Source organism: Arachis hypogaea, chromosome 17, assembly GCF_003086295.3.
Source record: "Arachis hypogaea cultivar Tifrunner chromosome 17, arahy.Tifrunner.gnm2.J5K5, whole genome shotgun sequence".
NCBI lineage: Eukaryota > Viridiplantae > Streptophyta > Magnoliopsida > Fabales > Fabaceae > Arachis > Arachis hypogaea.
The window spans coordinates 11291351-11317490 of record NC_092052.1 but is presented as its reverse complement, the minus strand read 5'-3'; the positions used below and the strand labels follow the sequence as shown (position 1 = coordinate 11317490).

General features: G+C 38.0%; 2 protein-coding genes and 1 non-coding gene across 4 annotated transcripts; 2 read left to right on the top strand and 1 right to left on the bottom strand.

The window, feature by feature from the left end:
- Positions 1-13108: 13108 nt before the first annotated feature.
- Positions 13109-15486, bottom strand: LOC112764105 (large ribosomal subunit protein uL10). Its single transcript, XM_025809635.3, has 5 exons — positions 14883-15486; positions 14656-14724; positions 14014-14112; positions 13544-13936; positions 13109-13456 (listed from the first exon to the last, which is right to left on the bottom strand). The coding sequence occupies exons 1-5, from the start codon at positions 15138-15140 to the stop codon at positions 13307-13309; spliced, it is 969 nt and encodes a 322-aa protein (XP_025665420.1). The 5' UTR covers positions 15141-15486; the 3' UTR covers positions 13109-13306.
- A 137-nt stretch (positions 15487-15623) lies between these two features.
- On the top strand, positions 15624-19878 carry LOC112764104 (syntaxin-31). 2 transcript variants are annotated; one of them, XM_025809632.3, is made up of 6 exons: positions 15624-15852; positions 15948-16198; positions 16888-17036; positions 17654-17692; positions 18878-19075; positions 19266-19878. In XM_025809632.3, exons 1-6 carry the CDS (start codon positions 15624-15626, stop codon positions 19423-19425), a joined length of 1026 nt encoding a protein of 341 aa, XP_025665417.1. In that variant the 3' UTR covers positions 19426-19878. The 2 variants fall into 2 exon arrangements, with proteins under 2 accessions (XP_025665417.1, XP_025665419.1); XM_025809634.3 differs by having other exon boundaries at positions 15678-15852; positions 15995-16198.
- A 1861-nt stretch (positions 19879-21739) lies between these two features.
- Positions 21740-21813, top strand: TRNAV-CAC (transfer RNA valine (anticodon CAC)). Its single transcript has one exon. It is a non-coding gene; the product is annotated as a tRNA-Val (tRNA).
- The last annotated feature ends 4327 nt before the right edge of the window (positions 21814-26140 follow it).

Genomic DNA, 26140 nt, shown 5'->3' with positions numbered 1-26140 from the left:
TGCTTTCTATTTGCATGCTTTTATTTTTTAGATGGATAGGTTGATTCGTAGGCTTCTGTTTGATTCCGTACTTCCCCCTTAGAGACCATGTTTTTTGATTTTCTTTTCTTTTTCCCTTTGTAGGTTTTACCAACCCTTTTTTAAAAGAAAGAAAATGTCTTCTGTTGAAAGTCTTGCTCGGTGGGTTGATGTTACGGTCCTGGGGGAGGAACCTTTGGTCGACACCGAATTTATCACCAACCTTCGCACTCATCACCAAATTTGTACTTCCGAGGAGGATGAGCCGAAGTATGAGTTGGTGGTCCCGGGTCCGGAAGACCGGGTTTGCTTTGGGAGGGCCACTAAGGCGGCCCCTCATTTCTTCTTTATGTATGAGAGCATGGTTACCCGTTTGGGTGTCTTTCTTCCATTTTCTGATTTTGAGATGTCTGTGTTACGTCACTGCCGAGTTGCTCCTACTCAACTTCACCCCAACTCTTGGGGTTTTTTGAAAATTTATCAATTTATTAGCCAGGCCCTAGAATTTCCGACTTCTTTGAGAATTTTCTTCTATCTTTTTCACATGACCAAGCCCTTCAGTGGGCAAAATAATAAGCAGCAGTGGGTGTCTTTCTGAGCTATACAAGGTCGGAGAGTCTTCACCCTTTTTGACGAGTCCTTCCATGATTTTAAAAATTATTTTTTCAAAGTTCAAGCCGTAGAGGGTCACCACCCCTTTTTCTTGGATGAGAATTCCTCTCCTCGCTTTCCTCTATACTGGCTGGAGGCCTCCCCCTGTGAAAAATATGGTTTGGACGATCTGGATGAGGTGGAGGCAGCCATTGTAGGGTTCCTTCGAGAAGTATGGGGGAGGGTCCCATATCTGGATACTAAGAAACTTCTCCAGGGGTCTCCGGCCTTTGTCCAGGCACAAATAGGTAGCTTTTATTTGATTTCCGACTTGTCTGACTTGTTTTTTTCGACTTGTCTAATCTTTTGACTACTACTTGTTTTTACAGAGATGGCGAAGAGGAACTCAAGTGAGTCTTACCAGAGGGTCCAGGAGGCCAAAGCAAGGTCTCGTGCCAGGACTGGCGGTGCCAGGGTAACTAGTTCTCCTCTTCCTCCTCCTCCTCCTTCTTCTCGAACTTTGGGGACTCCTTCTCAACCCATTATTATTTCTTCTTCGGCTTCTTCTCAGCCGCCCCCTCCTCCCCGACCTTCTCCTGAGCCAAAAAAGAAGAAGCGCAAGACTTTAGAGTCTAGCTCTTCTTTTGAAGGTGAGGCTAAGGTGGATGCACCTCAGTTTGTCCGAAAATACATCTATCCTCATACTCGTATAGGTATGGATGATGTTTCTGTTCGGAATCACCTCACTATTCTGGCCCAGGAGAGTATCAGGGCGGCGGGGGTTTGTACAAAGTTTCTTGATATGTTAGAGAAGACTCCTCTTAGCTCTCTGGGTTCAACCTCGAAGGTTGACGAGCTGGAGGAAAGGCTTCTCATATATCAAAAACTTGAGAAGGAGTTGAAGGAGGAGGTCGCTGAGTTGAAGGAGGAGAGGGATAGTCTTCGGGAGAAGGGAACAAGTTACAAGCCCAATATAACATGGAGGAGGGCTTGAGAAAGAAGGCGCAGGAGAGTTATCAAAGTTTATTTGAGGACCTTGTGGCTGTAAGGAAAGATTTGTTGAATTCTCGGACTGCCTTCGCCAAGTTGGAGGACTCTATTGCTGAGGGTGCCGAGGAGGCTTGGAGGATTTTTAAGGAGCAGGTCGGAGTTCTTGCTCCCGACCTTGATCTTTCTCCTTTAGATCCTGACAAAGCCGTCATTGATGGTGCCATAGTTTATCCTCCTGCCTCTCCTAAGCCTATCACCGATTTCGATCTGAAAACTCGGGGGCAGAGGATAATTGAGTCCCCTCCTCGTTCGAAGGATGCTCCGAGTTCCTCAAAGCCTCATGGAACCTCTTCTCCTTCTCCTATGGATGCCTCTCTCCCTGGTCCTAATGGCGCTCCGACTACTCTTCCCGACTCTGGTGGTGATCCGTCTACTCCTCTTTAAAAATTTATTGGCTATATGGGGGCCCGGCCTGTGGGTCCCCCCTTTTTTTAAACTCTATTGTTGTTGGTGGTGGTGATGACTTAACATTTTCTCTGGCCTTTTAATGCCGTAAACAAAATATTTATAAATACCCTTTTTTGGATAAGGGTTTTAGGTTTTAACGAAGAAATACCCTTTTTTGGATAAGGGTTTTAGTTACCTTTTACGTGCATGCTCTTCAGTTTTTTGATCTTTGTTGAAAACCTTTTTTCTTGGCTGTCTGTCCTTTTGAGTTTCTTTCCTCTCTAAGGGCTTAGGACAGTCTTTAACTTTGACATCTTTGATAGGTTTTTCGATCTCTTTTTGGTATTCCTTATACTCAATTTCAGAATTTATTGAGTTCCTATGACTTAGGTTACTTTTGTGATTCGCTTTCTTTACTGCTCGGTTCTTCATTTCGACTTATGAGTCTGAATGTTTCCGAGTTCTTCGCGATCATCTTTTATAACCTCTTTACACCGACTTGTACCTTGTCGTTTTATCCTGACGACCATCTAGGTCGGTTCATGGGATTTTCACGCTTTGTCAAGCTTAAGTCGGCGCGTTTCGTAGAAAGGAAGAAAAAACAAGAAGAAATTTATAAGAGATATTGTAAAAAAGATCTTTATTTATTGAGGAGGTACCTTACTGCTACTAAGGGCTTTTGACAGCCTATTTTCCCTTAGCCTCTACTATGATGCCTCGTTAAAAACCCTTCTCCAGAAAAAACCCTTTGATTTTGGGAAAAAATCATGAAGTTGGAAAAAGAGTACATCAGGGAGTAGAGTTCGCTTTTAACTATAGTACCTTTTCATGTTACAAGCATGCCACGACCTTGGTAACTCGGTGCCGTTTAGGTCGGTCACCTTATAATAACCTTTTCCTAAGAACTCTTTGACTTTGTATGGCCCCTTCCAATTAGCAGCGAGCTTTCCTTCCCCTGACTTGTTGACTCCAATGTCGTTTCTGATCAAGATCAAATCGTTTAGGGCAAAGCTCCTTCGAATGACTTTTTTGTTGTACCTTGTAGTCATCCTTTGCTTCAGCGCTGCTTCTCTTATTTGGGCTTGTTCTCGAACTTCGGAGAGCAAATCGAGCTCCTCTTTGTGCCCCTGTATGTTTCCAATCTCATCATGGAGAATCACCCTTGGGCTTTGCTCATTAATTTCTACTGGTATCATGGCTTCTACGCCGTAGACTAGTCAGAAGGGTGTTTCCCCAGTAGCAGATTGTGGCGTCGTCCGATAAGCCCACAATACTTGTGGGAGCTCTTCTGTCCAGGATCCCTTTGCTTCTTGTAGTCTTTTCTTCAGCCCTGCCAGTATGACTTTGTTGGCTACCTCGGCTTGTCCATTGGCTTGTGGATGTTCCACCGAGGTGAACTGGTGTTTGATTTTCATACTGGCCACCAGGCTTCTGAAGGTAGAGTCGGTGAACTGGGTTCAATTATCTGTAGTGATGGAATAAGGTATTCCATACCTTGTGATGATATTTTTGTAGAGGAACCTCCGACTTCTTTGAGCTGTGATGGTAGCCAGTGGTTCTGCTTCTATCCACTTTGTGAAGTTGTCTATTCCCATGATCAAATATTTGACTTGTCCTGGCGCCTGGGGAAAAGGACCTAACAAATCCATTCCCCATTTTGCGAAGGGCCATGGAGAAGTTATACTGATGAGCTCCTCGGGGGGAGCCACGTGGAAATTTGCATGCATTTGGCATGGTTGACATCTTTTCACAAATTCTATGACATCTTTCTGCAAGGTCGGCCAGTAGAATCCAGCTCGGATTACTTTCCTGGCTAGCGACCTGGCTCCGAGATGATTTCCACAGATCCCATTATGAACTTCCTCTAGTACCTCGGTGGTTCTCGAGGTCGGTACACACTTCAACAATGGTGTTGATATTCCCCTTTTATAGAGGATATTTTTCACCAGAGTGTAATGTTGTGCTTCCCTCCGGATTTTCTTAGCCTCTTTTTCCTCCTTGGGGAGGATGTCGAATTTCATGTATTCAACCAAGGGGTTCATCCATTCGAGGTTTAATCCAGCTACCTCAAGGACCACCTGCTTTTCCTCTGTCTTTACCACGGAAGGTTCCTAAAGAGTTTCCTGGATCAGGCTTCTATTATTCTCTCCTGACTTGATACTTGCTAACTTGGAGAGGGCGTCTGCTCTGCTTTTGAGATCCCGAGTTATGTGTTTGACCTTAGTTTCCGCAAAGCGTCTGAGGTACTCCAAAGTTTTTTCCAAGTAGCTCTTCATATTTGGATCTTCTGCCTGATACTCTCCATTTATCTAGGAGGTCACCACTTGGGAGTCGCTGTATATCATCACTTTTGTTGCACCGACTTCTTCTGCCAGCTTCAATCCAGCAATCAGGGCTTCATATTCTTCCTGATTATTTGAAGCTGAGAATTCAAATTTGAGGGAAACCTCTATTATGGTTCCCCTTTCATCAACCAATATTATGCCTGCACCGCTTCCTGTTTTGTTTGATGATCCATCTACATAGAGTTCCCATGTAGTTGGCTTTTCCTCTTGGTCTCCTGCGTACTCAGCTATGAAGTCGGTGAGGCATTGAGCTTTGATTGCTGTCCGAGTTTCATACTTCAAGTCGAACTCAGAGAGCTCTATTGCCCATTGAACCATTCTCCCTGCAACATCCGTCTTTTGGAGGATTTGCTTCATGGGTTGGTTCGTGCGGACTCTTATTGTATGTGCTTGAAAGTAAGGTCGTAGCCTTCGTGAGGCTATTACTAAGGAGTAGGCAAACTTCTCTAGTTTGTGATACCTTAGCTCGGGGCCCTGTAGAACTTTGCTGATGAAGTAAAGTGGATGTTGTCCGGTCTCGTTCTCCCTTATCAAGGCTGATGCAACAGCTTTATCTGCTACAGACAAATAAAGGACGAGATCTTCCCTGACTAGAAGTCGGGTTAGGATTGGTGGTTGACTCAAGAACCTTTTGAACTCCTGGAACGCTCCTTCGCATTCTGGAGTTCATTCAAACTGGCATCCCTTTTTTAATAAAGAAAACAGTGGAAGGGATTTGAGTGCTGATCCTGCCAAGAACCTGGAGAGGGCTGCGAGTCGGCCATTCAATTGTTGAACTTCTCTTAAGCAAGTCGGGCTCTTCATTTCCAGGATAGCTTTACACTTATGGGGATTTGCTTCAATCCCTCTCTGTGTCAGCATAAAACCCAGGAATTTTCCAGCTTCTACCGCGAAGACACACTTTGCGGGATTTAGCCTCATCCCGTGTAACCTTATGGTGTCGAAGACTTGCGAGAGGTCTGACAAGAGGTCGTCTTCTTCCTTGGTTTTTACCAGCATGTCGTCGACGTAGACTTCCATTAAGCTCCCAAGGTGAGAAGCGAACACCTTATTCATCAGCCTCTGATATGTGGCCCCTGCATTTTTCAATCCAAATGGCATGACCACGTAGCAGAAATTAGCTCTGGGCGTGATGAATGATGTCTTCTCCTGGTCTGGCTCATACATCGGGATTTGGTTATACCCCGAGTAGGCATCCATGAACGACAAGTATTGATATCCCGAGCTAGAGTCTACTAGGGTATCAATACTTGGTAATGGATAAGGGTCCTTGGGACATGCCTTATTTAAGTCGGTGTAGTCGACACACATTCTCCATTTGCCATTTTGCTTATTGACTAGCACTACATTGGCTAGCCATGTTGGATATTTGACTTCTCTGATGAAGCCGACTTCTAAGAGTGCCTGTACTTGCTCTTCTACTACTAGGGCTCGTTCCGAGCCGAGCTTGCGTCTTATCTGTTGTACAGGTCGGGACCCTGGGTATACCAAGAGTTTGTGAGACATAAGCTCGGGGTCTATCCCGGGCATGTCGGAGGCTTTCCAGGCAAAGAGGTCGGAATTGTCTTTTAGGAGCTTAGTCAACCCTTGTTTTAGGGTTTCCCCTAGGTTGGCTCCTATGTTGGTATTTTTTCCTTCCTCTTGGCCACCTGTATTTCCTTGGTTTTTCCTCCCGGCTGTGGTCGCAGCTCTTCTCTGGCCCTTGTACCGCCGAGCTCTATGGTGTGGACTTCTTTGCCTTTTTCCCTCAGGTTCAGGCTTTCATTGTAGCATTTCCTTGTCAATTTCTGATCTCCCCTCACCGTTGCTATTACCGCTGGGGTCGGAAATTTCATGCAAAGGTGGGGAGTGGACACCACTGCTCCGAGTCGATTAAGGGTAACTCTGTCGATTAAAACATTATATGCTGACCCTACGTCGATGACTATGAAGTCTATACTCAAGGTTTTGGATTTTCCTCCTTCTCCAAAAGTGGTGTGAAAGGGTAGAAATCCCAGTGGCCTTATTGGCGTGTCGCCTAGTCCGTACAAGGTGTCGGGGTAGGCTCTTAATTCTTTCTCATCTAACCCTAGTTTGTCAAAAGTGGGCTTGAAAAGGATGTCCGTTGAGCTTCCTTGATCTACTAGGGTTCTGTGGAGATGGGCATTTGCTAGGATCATGGTTATTACTACTGGATCATCGTGTCCAGGGATTACTCCTTGCCCATCCTCCTTTGTGAATGATATGGTTGGAAGGTCGAGTGACTCGCTTCCGACCTGGTAGACTCGCTTTAGGTGCATTTTGCGAGAGGACTTGGTGAGTCCCCCTCCTGTAAACCCTCCTGAGATCATATGGATATGTCTCTCCGGAGTCTGCGGTGGTGGGTCTCTTCTATCCACATCGTCTCGCTTTCTCTTCCCGGGATTATCCGACCTTTCTATGAGATATCTGTCAAGCCGGCCTTCTCTGGCAAACTTTTCTATCACATTCTTAAGGTCGTAACAATCATTAGTTGAGTGACCATATATCTTATGGTACTCACAGTAGTCGCTGCGACTCCCCCCTCTTTTGTTTTTGATGGGCCTGAGAGGCGGCAGCCTTTCAGTGTTGCAAATTTCTCTACATACGTCCACTATGGAAACCTTTAGAGGAGTATAAGAGTGATATTTCCTTGGTCTATCGAGACCGAGTTCTTTCTTCTTCTTGGACTCCCTCTCCCTCTCTTTTGTTGAGGGAAGATGTCCGGGTCGCCAACTCGAATCTCTCAGTCTAGCATTCTCCTCCATGTTGATGTACTTTTCAGCTCTTTCCTGTACATCACTTAAGGAGGTGGGGTGCCTTTTTGATATGGACTGTGAGAAGGGACCTTCTCTAAGCCCATTGACTAACCCCATAATGACTGCCTCAGTGGACAGGTCTTGGATTTCTAAACATGCTTTGTTGAACCTTTCCATATAGGCTCGTAGGGATTCTCCGACCTCCTGCTTTATCCCCAGGAGGCTTGGCGCATGTTTTACTTTGTCCTTCTGGATAGAGAACCTCATTAAGAACTTCCTTGAGAGGTCTTCAAAACTGGTGACTGATCTCGGAGGGAGGCTGTCGAACCACTTCATCGCTGCTTTCGACAGGGTAGTCGGGAAAGCTTTGCATCGCGTAGCGTCAGAAGTATCAGCCAGATACATCCGACTTTTAAAATTGCTTAAGTGATACTTCGGATCTGTGGTTCCGTCATAGAGGTCCATATCGGGGCTTTTGAAGTTCCTCGGAACTTTTGCCCTCATTATGTCCTCGCTGAAGGGGTCCTCCCCTCCTGGGGGCGACTCTTCTCGATCGTCGCGGGAGTTCCGACCTTTGAGGGAGGATTCCAACTTCAAGAGTTTTCTTTCTAACTCTTTTCGTCGTTCCATCTTCTCCTTTAGGTTCTTTTCTGTCTCCCTTTGTCGTTCCCGCTCCTGTTCCAATTGTTCCAGGCGGCTTTGGTGGACATGGACTAATCCCATAAGTTCAGTTGCATGGGATGGTCCGTCTTTTTCCGATTCGCGCCCTTCTGAGGAATTCACCTTCGAATTTTTTACTCCGGAGGTACCCTCTCTATGTTGATCGTTGGTTCCCTGGTGGAGGGTTAGGTCTGCGTCATTGTTTCCGGTATCCAGATTCTCTTGTTCGGAATCTGACTCCACATGACCCTCTTCGGGGGATCTGTCCGCCATCACTGGTTGATCTCGCGAGTCCCCGGCAACGGCGCCAATGTTATGATGGGTAACCGGAGATTAATGGATTGGATGGTGTTGGTTGGCCCAATTGTCTAAAGGAGGAGGCCTTTGAGTGGGTTGGCGATCCAAGGGCTCCGTCCGACTTGTTTGTGAGAGAATAGGGGGGTGGTACCTGCAAAGACACTCCGATGCCAAAGTCAGCAAGAGAATCAAAACAGGTCTAGAGAGTATTGAGCCTCTGAGATACCTGAGAAGTGTCAGGGTATTTATAGTGGTGTACCCATAACCACCGTTGGAGTAGTTCCACCTTTTAAGGGGAATAACCGTCCCTTTATCTTAGGGAAGTTGAGATATGGCTCTTGGAAGTGGTTAGAGAGATTCTAGGGGCAATTATCCTCTTGAGTGAGGGTTTATCTGCCAGCTAATCCCCATTCCCGACTTCTTTAGAGCAAGTCGTGACGATCACCGACTTCGTAGTGTCTGGCTTGTGTACGGTGAGGTTCAACCCTTTTGGGTTGACCCTTTTTACTTGGATCCTGGGCCTTAGCGTTGGGCCAGGGTATGAAGAGGAAGTCTATGCCATTTGAGCTATAACTCATTGGCGTGTCTTTTTAAAATTAAATACATATTTAAAATACAAACTAAATAAAACTAAAATTTAAAATTTCAATTTCAATTTTAAATTTCTGTTTCAGATTTAATATATTTATTTATTAATATATTACAATGTAAATATACATCCAAAAATAAATTAGTTAGAATTCAAAATTTCGAATTTAAAATTCTAAAATAAATCTTAAACCATCTTAAATCACTAGTAAAATCTTCGCTCCGTAAAGATCCAGAGCTGCATCGCCTCTCCCTCCTCATCTGTGGCCGTTTTCGTCTTCTCCCGCGTTGGGCACTCCTCTGCGACGATCTCCTCCTTTAGCGACGTGTTCCTCCCCGCGACGCGCACTTCTCCTGCGTACACTCCGCGCCTCCTCCATCGATGGGCTCCTCTCCGTCCCTGGTCTCCTCCCACGCGCCACGCACAACCGCCTCCATCTCCTGCGCCTCCCCTGGTCTCTTCCCCCACGTCGCACTCCTTCTGTCTTTGGTATTTCTGCTTGCAAAATTTTAAAATAATTTGGTTAAGTTCATTCATGAAGATATGTTATCTTTTTTTTTGCTTAATAAAAAGTTTTATTTTTTTAAATTTATGTATAATATTGAAAGTGTTCGTATTTTTTTTTTTAAACTGTGATTATAATTTTTTTTGCACTCATATGTTTGATTTGGGAGTTGTAATGTTAACCTAATTTGGATGTGTCAATACTTAATTTTGGATGTGTTTATGTTGTTCATTATGTTCTCTTATGTACATATATAAGTTTTTTTTACATGAGTTTGGATGTGTTGATAAAATATTTAGAGTGCATTCTTATAATTTTGGATGTGTATTTGAGTTTAATTTTTTCTGTGTTCAATATGTAATTTAGAACTAGAATAAGAATAATTTAAATGTGTTAATACATAATTTTGAATGTGTTTATGTTGTTTATATGTGTTTTTGACATGAGTTTTGAATGTTTTGAATAAAAAAAATAATTAAAGCGAGTTTAATTGATTTTGAAAACTTCACTAATTTTTTAAAAATTAGTACACAAAAAGTTGTTACGAGTTTTATGGTTTAATTTGCAAAAAATTAATGTATTGAAAGTGGTTACAAATTTTACTGTGATAAGTATTCCAAATAAAAATGGTTCCTTAAAAATAAGAAATATGATTAATTAAAAAATTAAAATAATAAAAACTAAATTTTGTTGTACAAGTAGCATTTTCCATTTCAAAAGACCCTTTCTTTAACCAAGTTGAGCAACCGAAGTCGGTTATTATTATTATTATTATTATTATTATTATTATTATTATTATTATTCACTTTTTTGTTAATAAAATTTGTTTAAAATTCTACGTGGTGTGCCTTGAAAGATAGAACTTCTACTGTCCCAACGATATAATGACTAATAGAGTTGCTAATCACTTTAGCTTTTTGGTGTTAAGACTTCTAAGTCACCAAACACTTCGTTCATAGAAAATTTTTGAGAGATTAAAAGGTAAACTTTTTATATTTTCTTTTCTATTTTTGTTTTTAGTTAGACCCTTTTTTTCACCCCAAGGGTTCTCAAAAAAATGTTATCATATATTCAATAATGTTCTCTTTCTTATTCATATTCATATTCATATTCAAAAGAATATATCTAATTTTATTTAATTGAGAAAGTAGTAATAAAAAACAGTCCTTTAATAAATGTCCAAAATGATAAGTGAATATCGGCTCTAATAAGAGTAGAAATACATGAATTAGATGACCTAAAAGATATGCATGTGTAGTAAATTTCAAATTACGTATTAGTTGATGTAAATTGCAAACATCTACCCAAAATAATTAAAAATTGCCGACAGCAACACTGATGAATTTAAACATCAAAGTCGTCACTACCCTTTAGCAACTGGAATGGGGAAGTTGTCGTGGAAATTGAGCTCATCATGACCCATTATGATTCCTTTTTGTTTTCTCTAAAGTTTCATTTGGTAAAGTACCTTGACATCAAACCTAACTTAGAATTGTAATTGTATAGTATATTCATATTTGTAGTTATTATGTCTGGCTTGGAAGGATAACGAACCTACTTTGAACTACTTAGTTATGACTTTTGAGAAATGTTTTATATAATCAATAATGATGGAGTGATGCATATCCGTTTATTGTAGGAATTCGAGATAAACACATAAATATAACACTTATTATTCTTCGTGTCTTTGTTTACTTGTTCAATCCGTTCAAATATAGAAATAGTTAAACCGAGTCATTCGTGTATAGATGAAGGCGTGATATTTCTAGAAGTGTTGGATCATCTCAAATTTGAATCATATATGTGTCTAATGTCTTTTTTAACCTATTTGATTAAAAAAAAACACTTGAAATGACGTATATTTTACTATACAATTTTAGAATTGACCTTAATTTTATCATTCGCACTAATATTACTATTGTTTATAAAGCCAAAGAGGATGACATGGCCAACTGAGAAAGGAATCAATACAAACCTTTTTTTTCATAAGTAAAATCCGAAGTTTAAATCAAAAGGAGCACACTACCATAAATAAGACTAAAAATATATAACTACTTTACTCATACATAATCACACCATCTAAGATGTTCACGTATATGTTCAAGAGTCTTGTGAGATGCTCAAAAGTTTTACAAAGAGCTAGACATAAATCGTTTTTCAATAGTTTTAACCATTAATCTCAATTACAAAAAAGATATAATATGTATTAATTAAAATCAACCGTTAGAAGTATTGAAACACTCGTATTCTAAAAATATTTGAAAATTTTTTAAAAGTATGTCCATCTATAAAATTTTTAGCATATCTGATAACCACAAAATATAGCAGAATAAGACATGATTCTCTAAAATTCAACTTTTTTCTTAGTTATTCAGAGAATTTCGGAGGCTGCACCACATATTACAAGTTAGGGTCGACCTCTTCTCATGTTTATTTTCTTCTCCTAAGCTGTAGGTGTCTTAGCCACTTTTACTATATCAAGGTTCTATATAATCATAGTTTGGACAAAATGAAAAAAACTTTAATTTTAGCTACCAATCTAAAATGAGGTTCAATTTGACATATTCAAAAGCCCAATTTGATTTGTATTCCTTAAACATTGTTCTATTCTTGAACTTCCAAATATTTCATACCAAAACAGAGTAAGGGGTGAACTCTCCTCTTTTTTGTCAACCCATAGAATCTCCCATTTTAATACCCTACCAGTAAAACATGTCCGACCATAAAGACCATAATTTTTTTACCAAAGAAGAATGAGTGGTTTATGGTTTCTAATCCTTTGACAACGGACAAAACTTCAATTGGCTAAACACATGCTATTCAATGTCCACAACTTCTACAATTTTATAGCTTCCTTGATTAAAGTGATGAACCTTCATAAGGATTTCAGAATATCACGACCTTATGATATACTGTTACATATAAGCGAAGGGCATTGGCTTTTCACGTTTTAACGTGCAACAATTCATGAAAAATAGAAGCACAGGCAACTTTAAACAAAATTAAATGGGTTAACCACCAAAAATGCCTCCGAATTATTCAAACGCTGACAAAAATACACCTGAATTTTACTATCGACAAAAATACCTTTAAATAATTTAAAAACACAACAAAAATACCCAATAGTAAATATATATTTTCAAAAAATGTCTTAGAGATTGAATTTTGATGCAATTTTTTGCAAGAATAATTATAAAATTGAGATATTATTATTCTTAAAATTTGGTGATTTTTTGTTAAGTATATTATTTTTTTATAATTTTTTTGTTAACAGCCAATAATACTTTTAAAAAATCACAAAAAAATATATACTTAACAAAAAATCACCAAATTTTAAGAATAATAATATCTCATTTTTCTAATCATATTTGCAAAAAATCGTATCAAAATTCAATTTCTAATGTATTTTTTGAGAAATACATATTTAATGTTAGTTTTTTTTGCAAGATTATCTAATATTAAATATGTATTTCTCAAAAAATACATTAGAGATTGAATTTTGATGCAATTTTTTTTAAGCATGATTAGAAAAATAAAATATTATTATCCTTAAAATTTGGTAATTTTTTGTTAAGTATATAATTTATTTGTATTTTTTTTAACAACTAATAATACTTTTAAAAACTCACAAAAAAATATATATTCAGTAAAAAATTATCAAATTTTAAGAATAATAATATCTCATTTTTCTAATCATGTTTTCTAATCATGTTTGCAAAAAATTACATCAAAATTCAATCTCTAAAGTATTTTTTAAAAATACATATTTACTATTGAGCATTTTTGTTATATTTTTAAATTATTTTTGTTGTATTTTTAAATTATTTAAAGGCATTTTTGTCGATAGTAATTTTTGTCGGCGTTTGAATAATGGGTGCATTTTTATCAGCGTTTGAATAATTCAAGGGCATTTTTGGCAGTTAACCCAAATTAAATATATTGTAAAAATTCCAAAATTAAATTGAATTGTGTCTGGTCTTCCCTATTTGTTGGGTCGAGGCGTAAAAAAAATTTCTAGAAGTAATTGAATTATATAAAACAAAAAGAACACACAACGTAACATAATCTAGAACGAGTGAATACTTAAAATATTAAATCTAACAAAGGCCTAGTCAAACAAACTGAAACCCATGTCATCATCAGATTCTTCAGCAGGCTCTTCCTTCTTTTCCTCTTCCTTAGCAGCAGCAGCAGCCGGAGCACCACCTGCACCAGCAGCAGGAGCAGCGACAGCCGCCACGGCAAATTTGCTGGGGTCCTGCAATTAACACAGCAAGTTGTAAGAGACAATACCTTAAAGTAGTAGTATTTTAGCGTAACATAATCCAAATTTAAGAGACAATACCTTCAAATACTCCTTAACCTTGTCAGCCTCTGGGAAAGAGTAATCTGTCTCAATGGCAACAGATAAAACATTCTTGTAGGCGTTGATGAACATATGTGGGGCAGCTGCAAGGGTCGGGTATGAAATGGCCAATGAGAGTGCAGTCACCATTGAGACTCCAATGGCGAACTTCTCAACAAGGTCGTCCTCAGTGAGATCGAGAACCTCAGGGCTAAATACTGAACCATTGTCATAGACAGAGAGGACAACAAGACCATATGAAAAGGGCCTGATGCCAAGCTTGGAAAGCAGTGCAGCTTCAGAAGAACCGACCTTGTCACCCTTCTTAATAAGTTCCACAGGGGTGATAATTTCAACAGTACCCTTGTTGATCTTGGTTGGAATATTCAGAACCTGAATTGTGAAGACTGACATAAGCACCAAAATCAACAAGAAGAATAAATGAGATCAACAAGAACGAGATTGCATACCTGGAAGAAAGAGGTCTGTGAGGGGTCAAGCCCTGTGTTGCCTGGAGGAACAACAACATCAATTGGAGCAACCAAACCAACACGAGCAGGTGCTCCAACCTGTTGATATAACAAAAAAAGATGAGAAACCCTCTTGAATATAAGTTGGTAAGTACTAGGTTCAACAGGCAGTAAACAGAAAACTCAAACAGATTCAAGAAAAAGCGTTTTGAAGATCATTAATAGCATCATATTCACTGAGCAAAAACAAACACACCATCCCATTACGTAGAAGAGTGTCACATCGAGAATTTTAAACTAACAAATGTTGTACCGTGATTCCTATAAGACTTCTACATAAGAACAAGCTTAAAGAAATGCAAGTAACATTATTAAACATATGTACACGTACAAGCATGAAAACAAAGTTGAAACTTCTGACAGTTAATTCCGGGTAAACAATGCCAATGAAAATAAGAAACCATAAGAAAGTTACCAGTATCTGTTTCTATAAGCATTGAAAAAAAGTCAAAAAAGACATTCAACACATAGCAAATGCTAGCAAGTCAAAACAAAACAGAACCTAACAATCACTAATTAAATGGTATTACTAATAACTAATTATACAACACAAATATACGAACTAAAGAATAGTTAAATTACCTTGTACTTAGCAACCTCCTCGCTAACCTCCTTCAAGTCACCTTTGGTGAAGATCAATCCAACGTTTCCCTGGTACAACAAACAGAATATTAGACATGTAGTTCGCAACACAAAACCAGAAGTTATAATCCATGTGTTCACACACCTAAACACAATGAAAGTTTACAATTTCTCAAAATAACGATGAAAAACTGAATAAAAACAGTAATAATTAGGGTTCCACTTACAACAAGAAGAGGGATAAGGCTGAGGTACACATTGTTCCCGGTACTCTCAGCATGCATTCTAACAGAACGCTTCATCATGGTGTTCTTTCCCATAAGAACAATAGAATCACCACGAAGACCCCTTCGAATGTTCTGGAGCTGGTTAGATCCAACGTTATCAGCATTGACCACAAGTATCTGAGTGTACTCCTCGAGAAGCTTGCAGAGCTTAGCATCGTAAGCGACCTTCTTCTCAGCCTTAGTTGGTTTTGGTGCCATTTGTAACGATGATGATAGAGATCAGAGTTTCAGAGAGACAAAAAAAAAGTTGCAAAATCGAGGGCCAAGACGAAGCTGTGCTTTGTCAAGGCGGACAGCGAAACGGCGCCGTCTCTTTAACCTCCTCTGTTTGTACAAGAAAAGGCTAGGGTTTTGAGAGTGAAGAAGGAGGCACGTGAAAGATGAATTTGGTTAGTGTTGTTTTTATCTAGGGGGTGGTCAATTCAGGTTTTTGAAGACCCAGATCTGACGGATGACATTCACGTGTTGTAATGAATCTGACGGCTGGTAAGGAATTATTTGATAGATAGGCCAATGGGCTTACCTATTTGTGTACTTTTAGTACTCTGTCCAAAAAAATAAAGAATCTCCTCCTACCTCCTAGGGACGAATATTTGTGTAAGATTAGAATAATAACATTTCACCTAAAAAAAAAAAATAACAAAAGAAAAAAAAAAGAAAAAGAAAACAGCGGTAGCTGCCATGGCCTCCGCCTTCAGGGACCGCACCTCCGAGTTCCGGTCGGTGACGGAGACTCTCAAGAAGAAGATCGGAGCCCCCACTCCGCCACCGTTGCCTAACCAACCGGAAAATGCTCCCTCCTCCACCGACTCTCCGGTTCCAAATTCCAGATCCGAATTCAACCGAAAGGCCTCTCGGATCGGTTTGGGAATCCACGATACTTCACAGAAGATCGCAAGGCTCGCCCAACGTAACTAACTCCTCCTTCTTTCTCTTCTTCTTTTTCATTTTTAAAATTTTTTCTTTTATTTAATTAGCTCTGAAAAATCAATTGTGTTTTCGTAGTGGCGAAGAAATCGTCGATTTTCAATGATCCGATTGTTGAGATACAGGAACTGACGGCTGTGATTAAGAACGAGATCACGGCGCTGAACGCGGCTCTTTCGGATTTACAGACGATTCAGAACATGGAGATTGCTGATGGGATGTACTCGGAGGATAGGGTTGTTCACTCCAATGCCGTTTGTGATGACTTGAAGAGCAGGCTCATGGGCGCCACAAAGAAACTCCAAGATGTCTTGACCACTAGAACAGAGGTTAATTAATCCGAAATTTTATTTAAGAGTGGCTTGGTAATTTAGTTACTGAATTTGATTAATGCAGGATAGACTGGATAGTTAGCTTTTGAGTTTATGAAATTCGAATCAATTTGTATTCGTATTTAGGGTATTGTGAATAGAATAGAAGAGAAGATTAAGTTAGCCAGCCAGCTAATCTGACTTGAAATAGAAAGTTGGAGTGCTGTGAATTCTACATACTGACAGCTTCGACTAAAATCTCTTTTAGTTTATTTCTCATTCTTGCTCCATCATTGGTGTTTTCCATGGATGAAAATTTGGGTTCCTGCGCTTTCCTTTGCTGGCAACTTTCAGCTGGTTCCTGTTCCTGTTCCTGTTCAGTCATGGATGCTTTTTGGCATCAATGAAACTATGAAAGCACCATTGAACAGTAGAGATCTTAGGAGTATGCGAATGTAGAATTAGAGAAGATAGGTAGAATAAAGAGGGACTTACAGAGAGAATAACTAAAGAGACGAGAAATACTTCATAGATGAGAGAATCAAAGAGGAGGAATTTCCTTTCATATTTCACATAATCTCCAATCTCCATTGTACTTGTAACCAATACTCTTTTTTTATTTTATTTTATTTTTTCCGGTGGTTGTTATTGTTTTCCTGATTGTGTTTTTGTTATTAGTGTAATTAATTTTGTGCATTGTCCCCCAGAATATCAAGGCTCATGAGAATAGGAAGCAGATATTTTCCAAGAATACATCCAGAGAGAACCCTTTTCAGCATCACCCAAAGCCATCCCATGTACCACCCCCATGGTCGAATTCATTAAATCCATCTGAAGACTTGCAACAACAGTCAGCGTGAGTCGATTTCTATCAAGTTATAGGTTAGCAGTTGTTATACTATGACTTTAATGTACCTGTTCCATCTCAACTAATAATACATGCCTGGGATTTCACTTAATTTTGACAACCCACAATGAAGTATGTATAGCGTAGCTAACCTAATATTTATATCTAGTGACTATACTTAAATTACTTTTAATGAGATTTGCTCGTGCAATTCATGGGATTTTTCAATAAAATTGTGTTGTCCACATTTCGTTGGTGCCTCTAGTCCCTTAAATGTAATGACTAGCAGCCTATAAATTCTCGTAATGAGATTTGCTTGTGCAATTTATTGTCTTTTTCCAATAAAATTGTCTCATGACATTTGCTCGTGCAATTATGGGCTTTTTCAAAAAAATTGTGTCGTTCACATTTCGTTGGTGCCTCTAGCCCCTTAAATGTAATGACTAGCAGCCTATAAATTCTTGTAACGAGATTTGCTTGTGCAATTTGTTGTCTTTTTTCAATGAAATTGTCTCATTTGCATTTCAGTAGTTCTTTGAGTACTGGAATGGTTCTCATTGCATAGAATTTGGATTTATGAAAAATTTGATACTACGAGGTTTCATTTGAATCTCTCTTTCATGCAGACTAACTTCAAATGGAGTACCAGTTGGCAATCAACTAAGGTATGTGCAAATTTTCTCTGGAAGCTATAAGATCAAATCGTCCCTTTGTTTGTTTATACATGAATAGGCAAATAGGTATGGGTAGCCAGGTAGTTCTAAATAAAAATCTAAGCATCAACTTCACATAGCACTTCATATGTAAACAGGTAGCTTATACTGCTTCGTATGAATCATCATTTTCTGACTGCATTTGAGGTCTAATTCTTTGGAGTGCATGCTGCTTTCTTCCTCATGTGTAATGAGGAGAACAAGGTTGCTGCCAAGATTTGATCATGTCATAGATGCTTGTTGCATAATGAGAAAACAGCTACCAATATTAATAAAAACCTTTGTACTTAGCCTATTAATTTGATAACTTGGGCCGGAAGTAAGCAAGCTCTGTATTGAGATAACCACTTGGGTTATGTAGATTGTTTAGGCTCTGTCAAATTGGGTACTGGAGTCACCTTTCAATTCTAAATTTGTCTTAAACTCCCTTGTCCCTCTGTATGTGACTGTTCTCTTTCCATGGCATGAATGAATGAAACTTGCTGCCCAACAAGAACTACCATTTGATGGGCATAAGTTACTGTTTCTAGCTCATTTGATATGGTTCCTGTTTTCCCAGTATTCAATTATGAGCATAAGATGAATGTGTATTGGAAAGTCTTTGGCTGATCCAACCTAACCAAGTGAGATAAGACATAGTCATTGTATTGGAAAGTTCTTCAATGCTTATTATTTGTTTCCTGGATGATGACTGCGACTCTACTAGTCCAAGTTGTATGATAGAAGTCACTTCAGGCATTATAAATGGTCTTTAAATATTGGGCTAGTCTTTGAACACAAATTAAGAGAAATGATGTATATCTTATTTCAACCATGTTTAATTTTGATTGGTATCTTTAAAATTTTATAGTTGTGTCAATTATAAATTATGGAAAAATGATTTTGTCAGAATTCCCTTATAGATTTTCTAGACAATTGATTGCAGCAACTTAAAGTATACATCTTGATGTTTAAATTTCAGCCAATTTATATTTTGCCTCCATAGTCAATTGGGTATTTATTGTGCTCATTCAATTTTTGAGCTTGTTACATTATACATATTTGCTTTTGGGTATGAATTTCTTAAACTTTCTATGTATGCTTTTGTTCACATAATTTTTAGCTAAACTTGCAACTTGTGGTAATTTGTTGATACAGACGAAGGTTAGCTGTGGACAATGCTCCAACCCCCCAAATGGAAATGTCTATGGTACAGCAGGTTGTTCCTCACCAAGATAATTATGCTCAAAGTCGGGCAACTGCACTGCACAGTGTTGAATCTACTATCACAGAACTTAGTGGGATCTTCACACATTTGGCTACAATGGTTGCCCAGCAAGGGGAACTAGCCATCAGGTTTTTCTATTCTGACTTGAACACTTATACCCATACAAAGTTTCAGATTGCACAGTAATGCACCATGTTTTTCTTCTTTTGATTGAAACCATCATGTTTGTTTTGAATCGCAAAGTATTATTGCATGGAAGCCGTTGATATTCACATGTTCTGGCAATTAGGATTAAATCTATATAACTGGCATGGGCAGGATCGATGACAACATGGAGGAAACATTGGCAAATGTTGATGGAGCTCACAGTTCTTTATTGAGGCATCTTAACAGAATATCATCAAATAGGTGGCTTCTAATTAAGATATTTGCTATTTTGATATTTTTCCTAATGATCTTCATATTCTTTGTGGCCTAATATGCTTTCATGTTCCAACAACGGGAGCTACTTCATGGCCTACTTGGATTTTGTTTGTCCCTCTACCGAGACAAATGTGAGAGCTAAACGAAAAGTCATACATGTGAAGATTGCCCTCTATTTGCATGTAGACAGGGCTCCACTGAACTGTAAATTTCTGGATTCCCATATATAGTGTTTAGTAAACTATAGGTGGCCCATATTAAGCAAGTTAGGTTCGAATTAAACGATTGTTTAGCAAACTGATACATAATCTCAAGGTTGTTGAAGAAGGTGAGGGAGATCTGTTGTGCATATATTGCTGCATACCTGTATGTTACCGAATTGGTGTTAACATACTAGAAATCATGTGTTTCAATTACTTCAATAATGTAAGAAGCTTTAGGGTATTGTAATATCATTGATTTATATTTCTTTGAATCTAAGGCGTCAAACAGAATTATTCTTCATTAACCTCACTTCTTTATTTTTTTTTTATTTTTTTTTTAATGGTTAAGCATGTTGAGTGCTGTGGTGTCTTTGACATTTTGGGGTAAATGTGGGTTGAATAGAGATTTTATAATTTATACTGTGCTGCATCAATATTTCAAAATGCTATTCACGTAGTAATTATTCAAATACAAACATTAGTTTATCCAATTATCCATGACAATGGTACTTTGGTTTACAATGATGAGGATGCATCTAAAAGCTGGCTGGTTACGTCTTACGTGTGTGTTTTGATTAGGTATTATAGATGGATGTTGATATAAATGTGCTTTTACAAAATTAATTTTGATCAAAATTGAATGGACATCAATGTAATTCACGTTTGAATTTTTTTTATCAAACGTAATTTTAGGAAATGAATAACATTTGAATAATATTAACCAAAATCACTTTGGAATGTAAAGAATGATATAAATAATGTCTTTTTCGGTAATTTTACATTCTATCTATATCATTCATTATATTATTTTTGTAATTATCTTTTATAAAAGAAAATGAAATATATTTAAAAAGTAAATATTATATGATTTTTAAAAAAAATTTAAATATATGCAATCTTAAGATGTATGAATAAATTTTAATAAACAAATTTAAATGTGTAGAAATTATAAAAAGTATAATATTAACATGACATGATGCGTTGTGTAAATTGACATGTGTAGTCAGGTGATTAGGAGAGTAGATTTTTGTGTGTATTATTGTAGTTAGAACATGTATATAGAATGCTATATGAATATATACTATTGAAAATTAACATAAAAATTGTTTTTCTTTTCTTTTGGAACACAAATTTAAAAGCAACATCGAAATCAATCTTTAGGAGATATTACTATGACTTATATTAAACATAACTACACAACTAATTATGTGGCGTGTGATGAATTATTTGATCTTTAATTGAGTCTTGAAGATTATTCATTTTTATGGGAGTGATAATTGTATCTTCTATCTTACTATTATTATGCTCAAATTTTATGATATTTTTGTCTGCAAATTGTTTAAATTTAGCATTTGTTTAATGTTAAAATTTGGCATTTTAAGTAAGAATGCAAAATTATTTTTACACCCTTCAAAAGTCTTTTTCACTGTGCATCTTAAGCTTGAACTTATAATTTTTAAATTTTGGTCAATGTACTTGACTTGGTGGCCAATCCTTAGACCTTAGCCAGATATTCATCCTATGCCGCATAGGCTCTTGCCTAAATTTAAACTGTGTTACTTACATATCTAGTCAAAATAAAGTAGTCAATATCTACTAAATAATATTTATCTAATAAATTAAAAAATTTTATTATATATATATATATTATTATATCATAATCTTAATGTAAATATAATATATTTTTATCATGTTAATCATTACGACAAGTTTTTCCCAGCACATGTAGAATATTAGAATGTAATTTTTCCAGTCTTCCAAACTATTCGGTAATCAAGCACTACCACATTCATGTCGAAAGAATCCAAGCAACTCGCTACTGCAACAAATAAAGATGGAAGTACCACGTGCATTGATCCACCCTTATTCTTTTCAACAATTTATGTCACCATTATCCCACCACCACTTAGAAGGGACTCTTTCTTTCTTCAACAAACTCTGATTATGGGTTTATATATGATGACAAATATTTATTGAGTTAAAAGTCTAAATTGGTGTAATGTGTGTGTTAAGTGATGGAGGCTCATTATTTTCTTCTTAGTCCAAAGTCATATTGTTTTAACAATTTCAAAGTTTCAATCCGTCACATGGTAATGAGCAACAAATTAGAACCTATGAGCTAAAAAAGAGAGTTTCCAATGCTCATAGTTAGAACAAAGAAATGTGGTCTGGGTGGTGTAGTTGGTTATCACGCTAGTCTCACACACTAGAGAACCCCGGTTCGAACCTGGGCTCAGACATTATTTTAAAAAAAGTAAAATGGCTTAATAATAAGGAGGACATTATTCTAAAAGTTTTTTTTCACAACTGTAAGTTACTGCAGTCAGTAAATTGAGGTGCAAAAGACAGCAGGTACTAGGTTTGCAAGGAGAATTTCGAAAACTCTGAAGCCAATCATCTGCAATATTCTAAAAGTTTTTTTTCACAACTGTAAGTTACTGCAGTCAGTAAATTGAGGTGCAAAAGACAGCAGGTACTAGGTTTGCAAGGAGAATTTCGAAAACTCTGAAGCCAATCATCTGCAACAAAAGAATGATAATCCAAGGCCTAAAACAACGTCCCAACCACCTAGCATTGCTACCCAGCCTACAATCCATGGCTCCAATAATAAGATAAGTCCTAGAAACCAAATGTTCAGAAGTCCAACAAGCCCAAAAAACCAAAAAAAAAAACAGCAAGCTCCTCAAACCATGTAAAGAATAATGAAACCATACAAGGCCCATACAACCCAGCTCTCTTCTAAGCCAACCCAAATGCCCATAACAAACAACAAATCAGTCCCCAATCTAGTGATAACCCCACCCAGACCACTCAAAATGTAACCCATAGTTCTGATCATGGACTCCTTCCAGACCCACCTGATCCATACTCTATTGATTCAGAAATTATGGTGGAAGCAGCTCTCCAATTTGAAGCAGAGATGATGGAAACGGCGGATGAGATGCTACTGGAGGCAGTAAGTTTTTGGTGCCTTCCTTATAACTGTTAATTATGATTGTGTTTTCATGGAACTATAGAGGTGCTGCGAGTCAGGCATTTTCTCGCTCTCTCAATGAATTTATACGTATTTACAAACCTGATATAGTCATCTTATATGAGACTAGATACAGTGATGAACAAGCAAGAAGGGCTATTAATAGATTTGGTTTTGACTATAGTGTTATAGAAGAGGCTAATGGGTTTAGCGGGGGAGAATTTGGGTGCTATGGAAAGATCTAAATATTCTCATCACAGTTTTAAAATCTCATACACAATTTATTCATATGGAGGTGACCTTCCCCAATAAGAGGAGTTGGATCCTCACTACTATCTATTCGAGCCCTCAAGAGACAAATAGAAGAACTTTATGGCCAAAACTGAAAAGACTATCTAATGGGGAGAACAAAGAGTGGATGATGGTGGGGGACTTCAATGAAATTGCTTGTCCGATGGAGAAAAAAGGAGGTGGTAGAACAGATGTCAGAGCTTGTCAGAGGTTTAAGGAATCGATGAATGCTTGCTCATTAATTGATCTGGGGTATGTAGGAACCAGATTTACTTGGAGGGGGCCATTGTGGGATGGAAGAGAAAGGGTGTTTAAGCGGCTGGATAGAACCTTAGCTAATGTCGATTGGAGAATGAGATTTGGTGAGGCTAGAGTTGATGTGCTAACACGTACCAACTCTGACCACCACCCGCTTCTTATTACTCTTGAACCTCAAAACTAGAAAGGTAGAGATAGACCTTTCAGATTCGAAGTAATGTGAAAGTTGCACCCTGAGTATAAGGAGTTTGTAAGACAGAAATGGGATAAAGGAGCTAACCTCAACCAAGCCCTTTTAATGTTCATGAATGAACTAAAGCAGTGGAACAAAGATATTTTTGGGCATGTGGGACGGCAGAAGAGAAAACTCCTTAACAGACTAGGAGAAATACAGAGAGCCCAAAAACACTCAAAAAATACATATCTTGAGAAACTTGAAAAGCAACTCAACGATGAGCTGGAGGAGCTGCTTGATAGAGAAGAAGCCCTCTGGTTGCAAAATTTTCGAGAGAAATGGATAGTTGAGGGTGATCGGAACACAAGATACTATCATACAAAAATAATCATAAGGAGAAGAAAGAATAGAGTTTTGAAGCTGAGAAATGGAGAAGGAGAATGGATGGAGGACCCTGAGACCTTGGCCAGCTTTGTAGTTATGTTTTTTATGAAGAGAAAATTGTGTGTCGGTAAAGAATTTCACTAATAAAATCTCGTTGCAAGTATAGTTCTAAACCAACAAACAATTCCTCAATCAAAAATTTTGTTTGTTACAAGTACAAACCCCAATAAAAAATAAACCGAAGTATTTAAACCTCGAGTCGTCTCTCAAGGAATTGCAGGGAAGTGTTCTTGTTATTGGCTATGAAGTGAATATTTTGGGGTGTTGATAAGAGGCATGAAAGGTAAATGACAAGAAAGTAAAAGAAACTCAAATGATAAAAGGTCTTGGCAAGGGTTGATGGTTAAGGATCTATATCCTTGTTACTAACCACAACATGATAATTGCAAGGATTAATCCCATTAAGTCATCCTCTAACAAGTAAAGGAAAGTCAAATGAGCTACACCAATCCTAATCCATAAGTCCTAACTTTCTCAATAATTAATTTAGGGAAAGCTAAAGTCAATGGACACCAATTATCAAGACTTGGACATTAGCAACTCAATTTCACCTAAGTTACCATCCCAAGTCAAGAACACAAAAATTTACTCTAACATCCTTCTAAGCATTTTGTCAAACACTTGGAAGGTACAAAAGAAAAATAAAACAAGATTGCAAGAAATATAAATCTACAACTACTAATTGCAAGGAATTAACAACAACAACTCAAATCAACAATAAAGGAAATCAAACATAAATTGCATTAAAAGAAAAATAGAAGGAACAAGAGTGCATCAACAACAAGGTAAACAATTACAAGAAGTAAAATATTAAACTAGAGAAGCAAAGGTAGAAGAACAAGAAATTAGAGAGGAAAAGTAAATCAAAGCATGAATGAAACCAAGATCTAAGAAATTCTAATCTATATCTAACCTAATTCTAGAGAGAAGAAAGGGCTTCTCTCTCTAGAAACTAACTAAAGCATGATGAAAACTCAACTATGTGCTTCCCCCCTTGACTCATCTTGATTTCTGCATGTAATAGACTCAGAAACTGAGTTGGATTTGGGCCTGGGAAGTCCAGAAATCGCCCCAGCGTTTTCACTTTAATGAAGTCACGTGCTGCGCGTCACGCGTACGCGTGAGTCAAGCGTACGCGTCGATGAGATATTCGAGCCACGCGTACGAGTCATGTACGCGTACGTGTCGCCATGCGACTTCAAATTCACGCGTATGCGCCAACACTTTGCGCCAATTCCAGAATCATGCATCCATGCGTGCGCGCAAGCCACACGTGCGCGTCGATGCCAAATCTCCAAATCCTTGATTTTCCATGAATTCTCCACTTTGTATGCTTTTCTCTTCACTCCTTTGATCCATTCCTAGCCTTTTCAACCTGAATTCACTTAGCAAACACATCAAGGAATCTAGTGGAATCAAAGGTGAATTAAAATTAGCAATTAAGGGCCTAAAAAGCATGTTTTCACACTTAAGCACAAATTAGGAGAAAATCATGAAACTATGCTATTTTATTGAATAAATGTGAGAAAAGGTGATAAAATCTCCCTAAATTAAGTATAAGATAAACCCTAAAATGGGGTTTATCAGTTTTATAAGAGATTGTACAAAGAGGAAGTTATTGTTACACAACCACTCTCTATGCATAACTCCTACCCTCCTCTACAAGAAGACATAAAGAATAACATGGATTCACTGCCCACCCATGAAGAGATCAAAAGAGCCTACTTCAATATTGGTTCTTTGAAAGCGCCGGGAGCAGACGGATTCCCAACAACTTTCTACAAAGATCAGTGGGATTGCGTGAAAATGAATATATTCAACCAGGTGGAGATGTGTTGGAAAGAACCTGAGTTAATCAAGAACCTCAATAGCTCCTTAATTACTCTTATCCCGAAGGTCCTAACCAGTGAATTTATATCCCAGTTTCAACCAATCTCCTTATGTAATGTAAGTTATAAGGGGATCTCCAAGATTATTGTGGAAAGGATTAAACTTGCGCTCATAGATAGAATAGCCCCTCAGCAATCAAGTTTTGTTCTGAAAAGGAAGATACTGGACAATATTCTAATTGCGAAGGAGCTAACCCATATTATGAAAAAGTGTAAAGGAAAAAAGGGGTTCATGGCTATCAATTTTGATTTTGAGAAAGCCTACGACAAGGTTCGATGGTCTTTTTTGAAGTCATGCCTTCAAGAGTTAAACCTCCCGGACAAGTTGGTGGATATTACGATGGAATGTGTTACATCAATATCCTACAACCTCCTCTGGAATGGGGAAAAAACTGAAGAATTTGTACCCACAAGGGGTCTCCAACAGGGAGATCCAATCTCCCCCCATTTGTTTGTTATCGTTATGGACAAGCTATCACAGTTGATTGAAGAATATGTATCTGAAGAAAAGTGGGTTCCTATAACAGCGGAGAAAA

Coding starts and splice junctions, on each gene's coding strand:
- LOC112764104 (XM_025809632.3), top strand. CDS start 15,624: ATGGCCTCCGCCTTCAGGGACCGCACCTCCGAGTTCCGGTCGGTGACG. Junction 15,853..15,947: donor GATCGCAAGGCTCGCCCAAC/GTAACTAACTCC, acceptor GTGTTTTCGTAG/TGGCGAAGAAATCGTCGATT. Junction 17,693..18,877: donor CCAGTTGGCAATCAACTAAG/GTATGTGCAAAT, acceptor TTGTTGATACAG/ACGAAGGTTAGCTGTGGACA.
- LOC112764105 (XM_025809635.3), bottom strand. CDS start 15,140: ATGGCACCAAAACCAACTAAGGCTGAGAAGAAGGTCGCTTACGATGCT. Junction 14,113..14,655: donor AGGAGGTTGCTAAGTACAAG/GTAATTTAACTA, acceptor TTATATCAACAG/GTTGGAGCACCTGCTCGTGT. Junction 13,457..13,543: donor AGGTTAAGGAGTATTTGAAG/GTATTGTCTCTT, acceptor TGTTAATTGCAG/GACCCCAGCAAATTTGCCGT.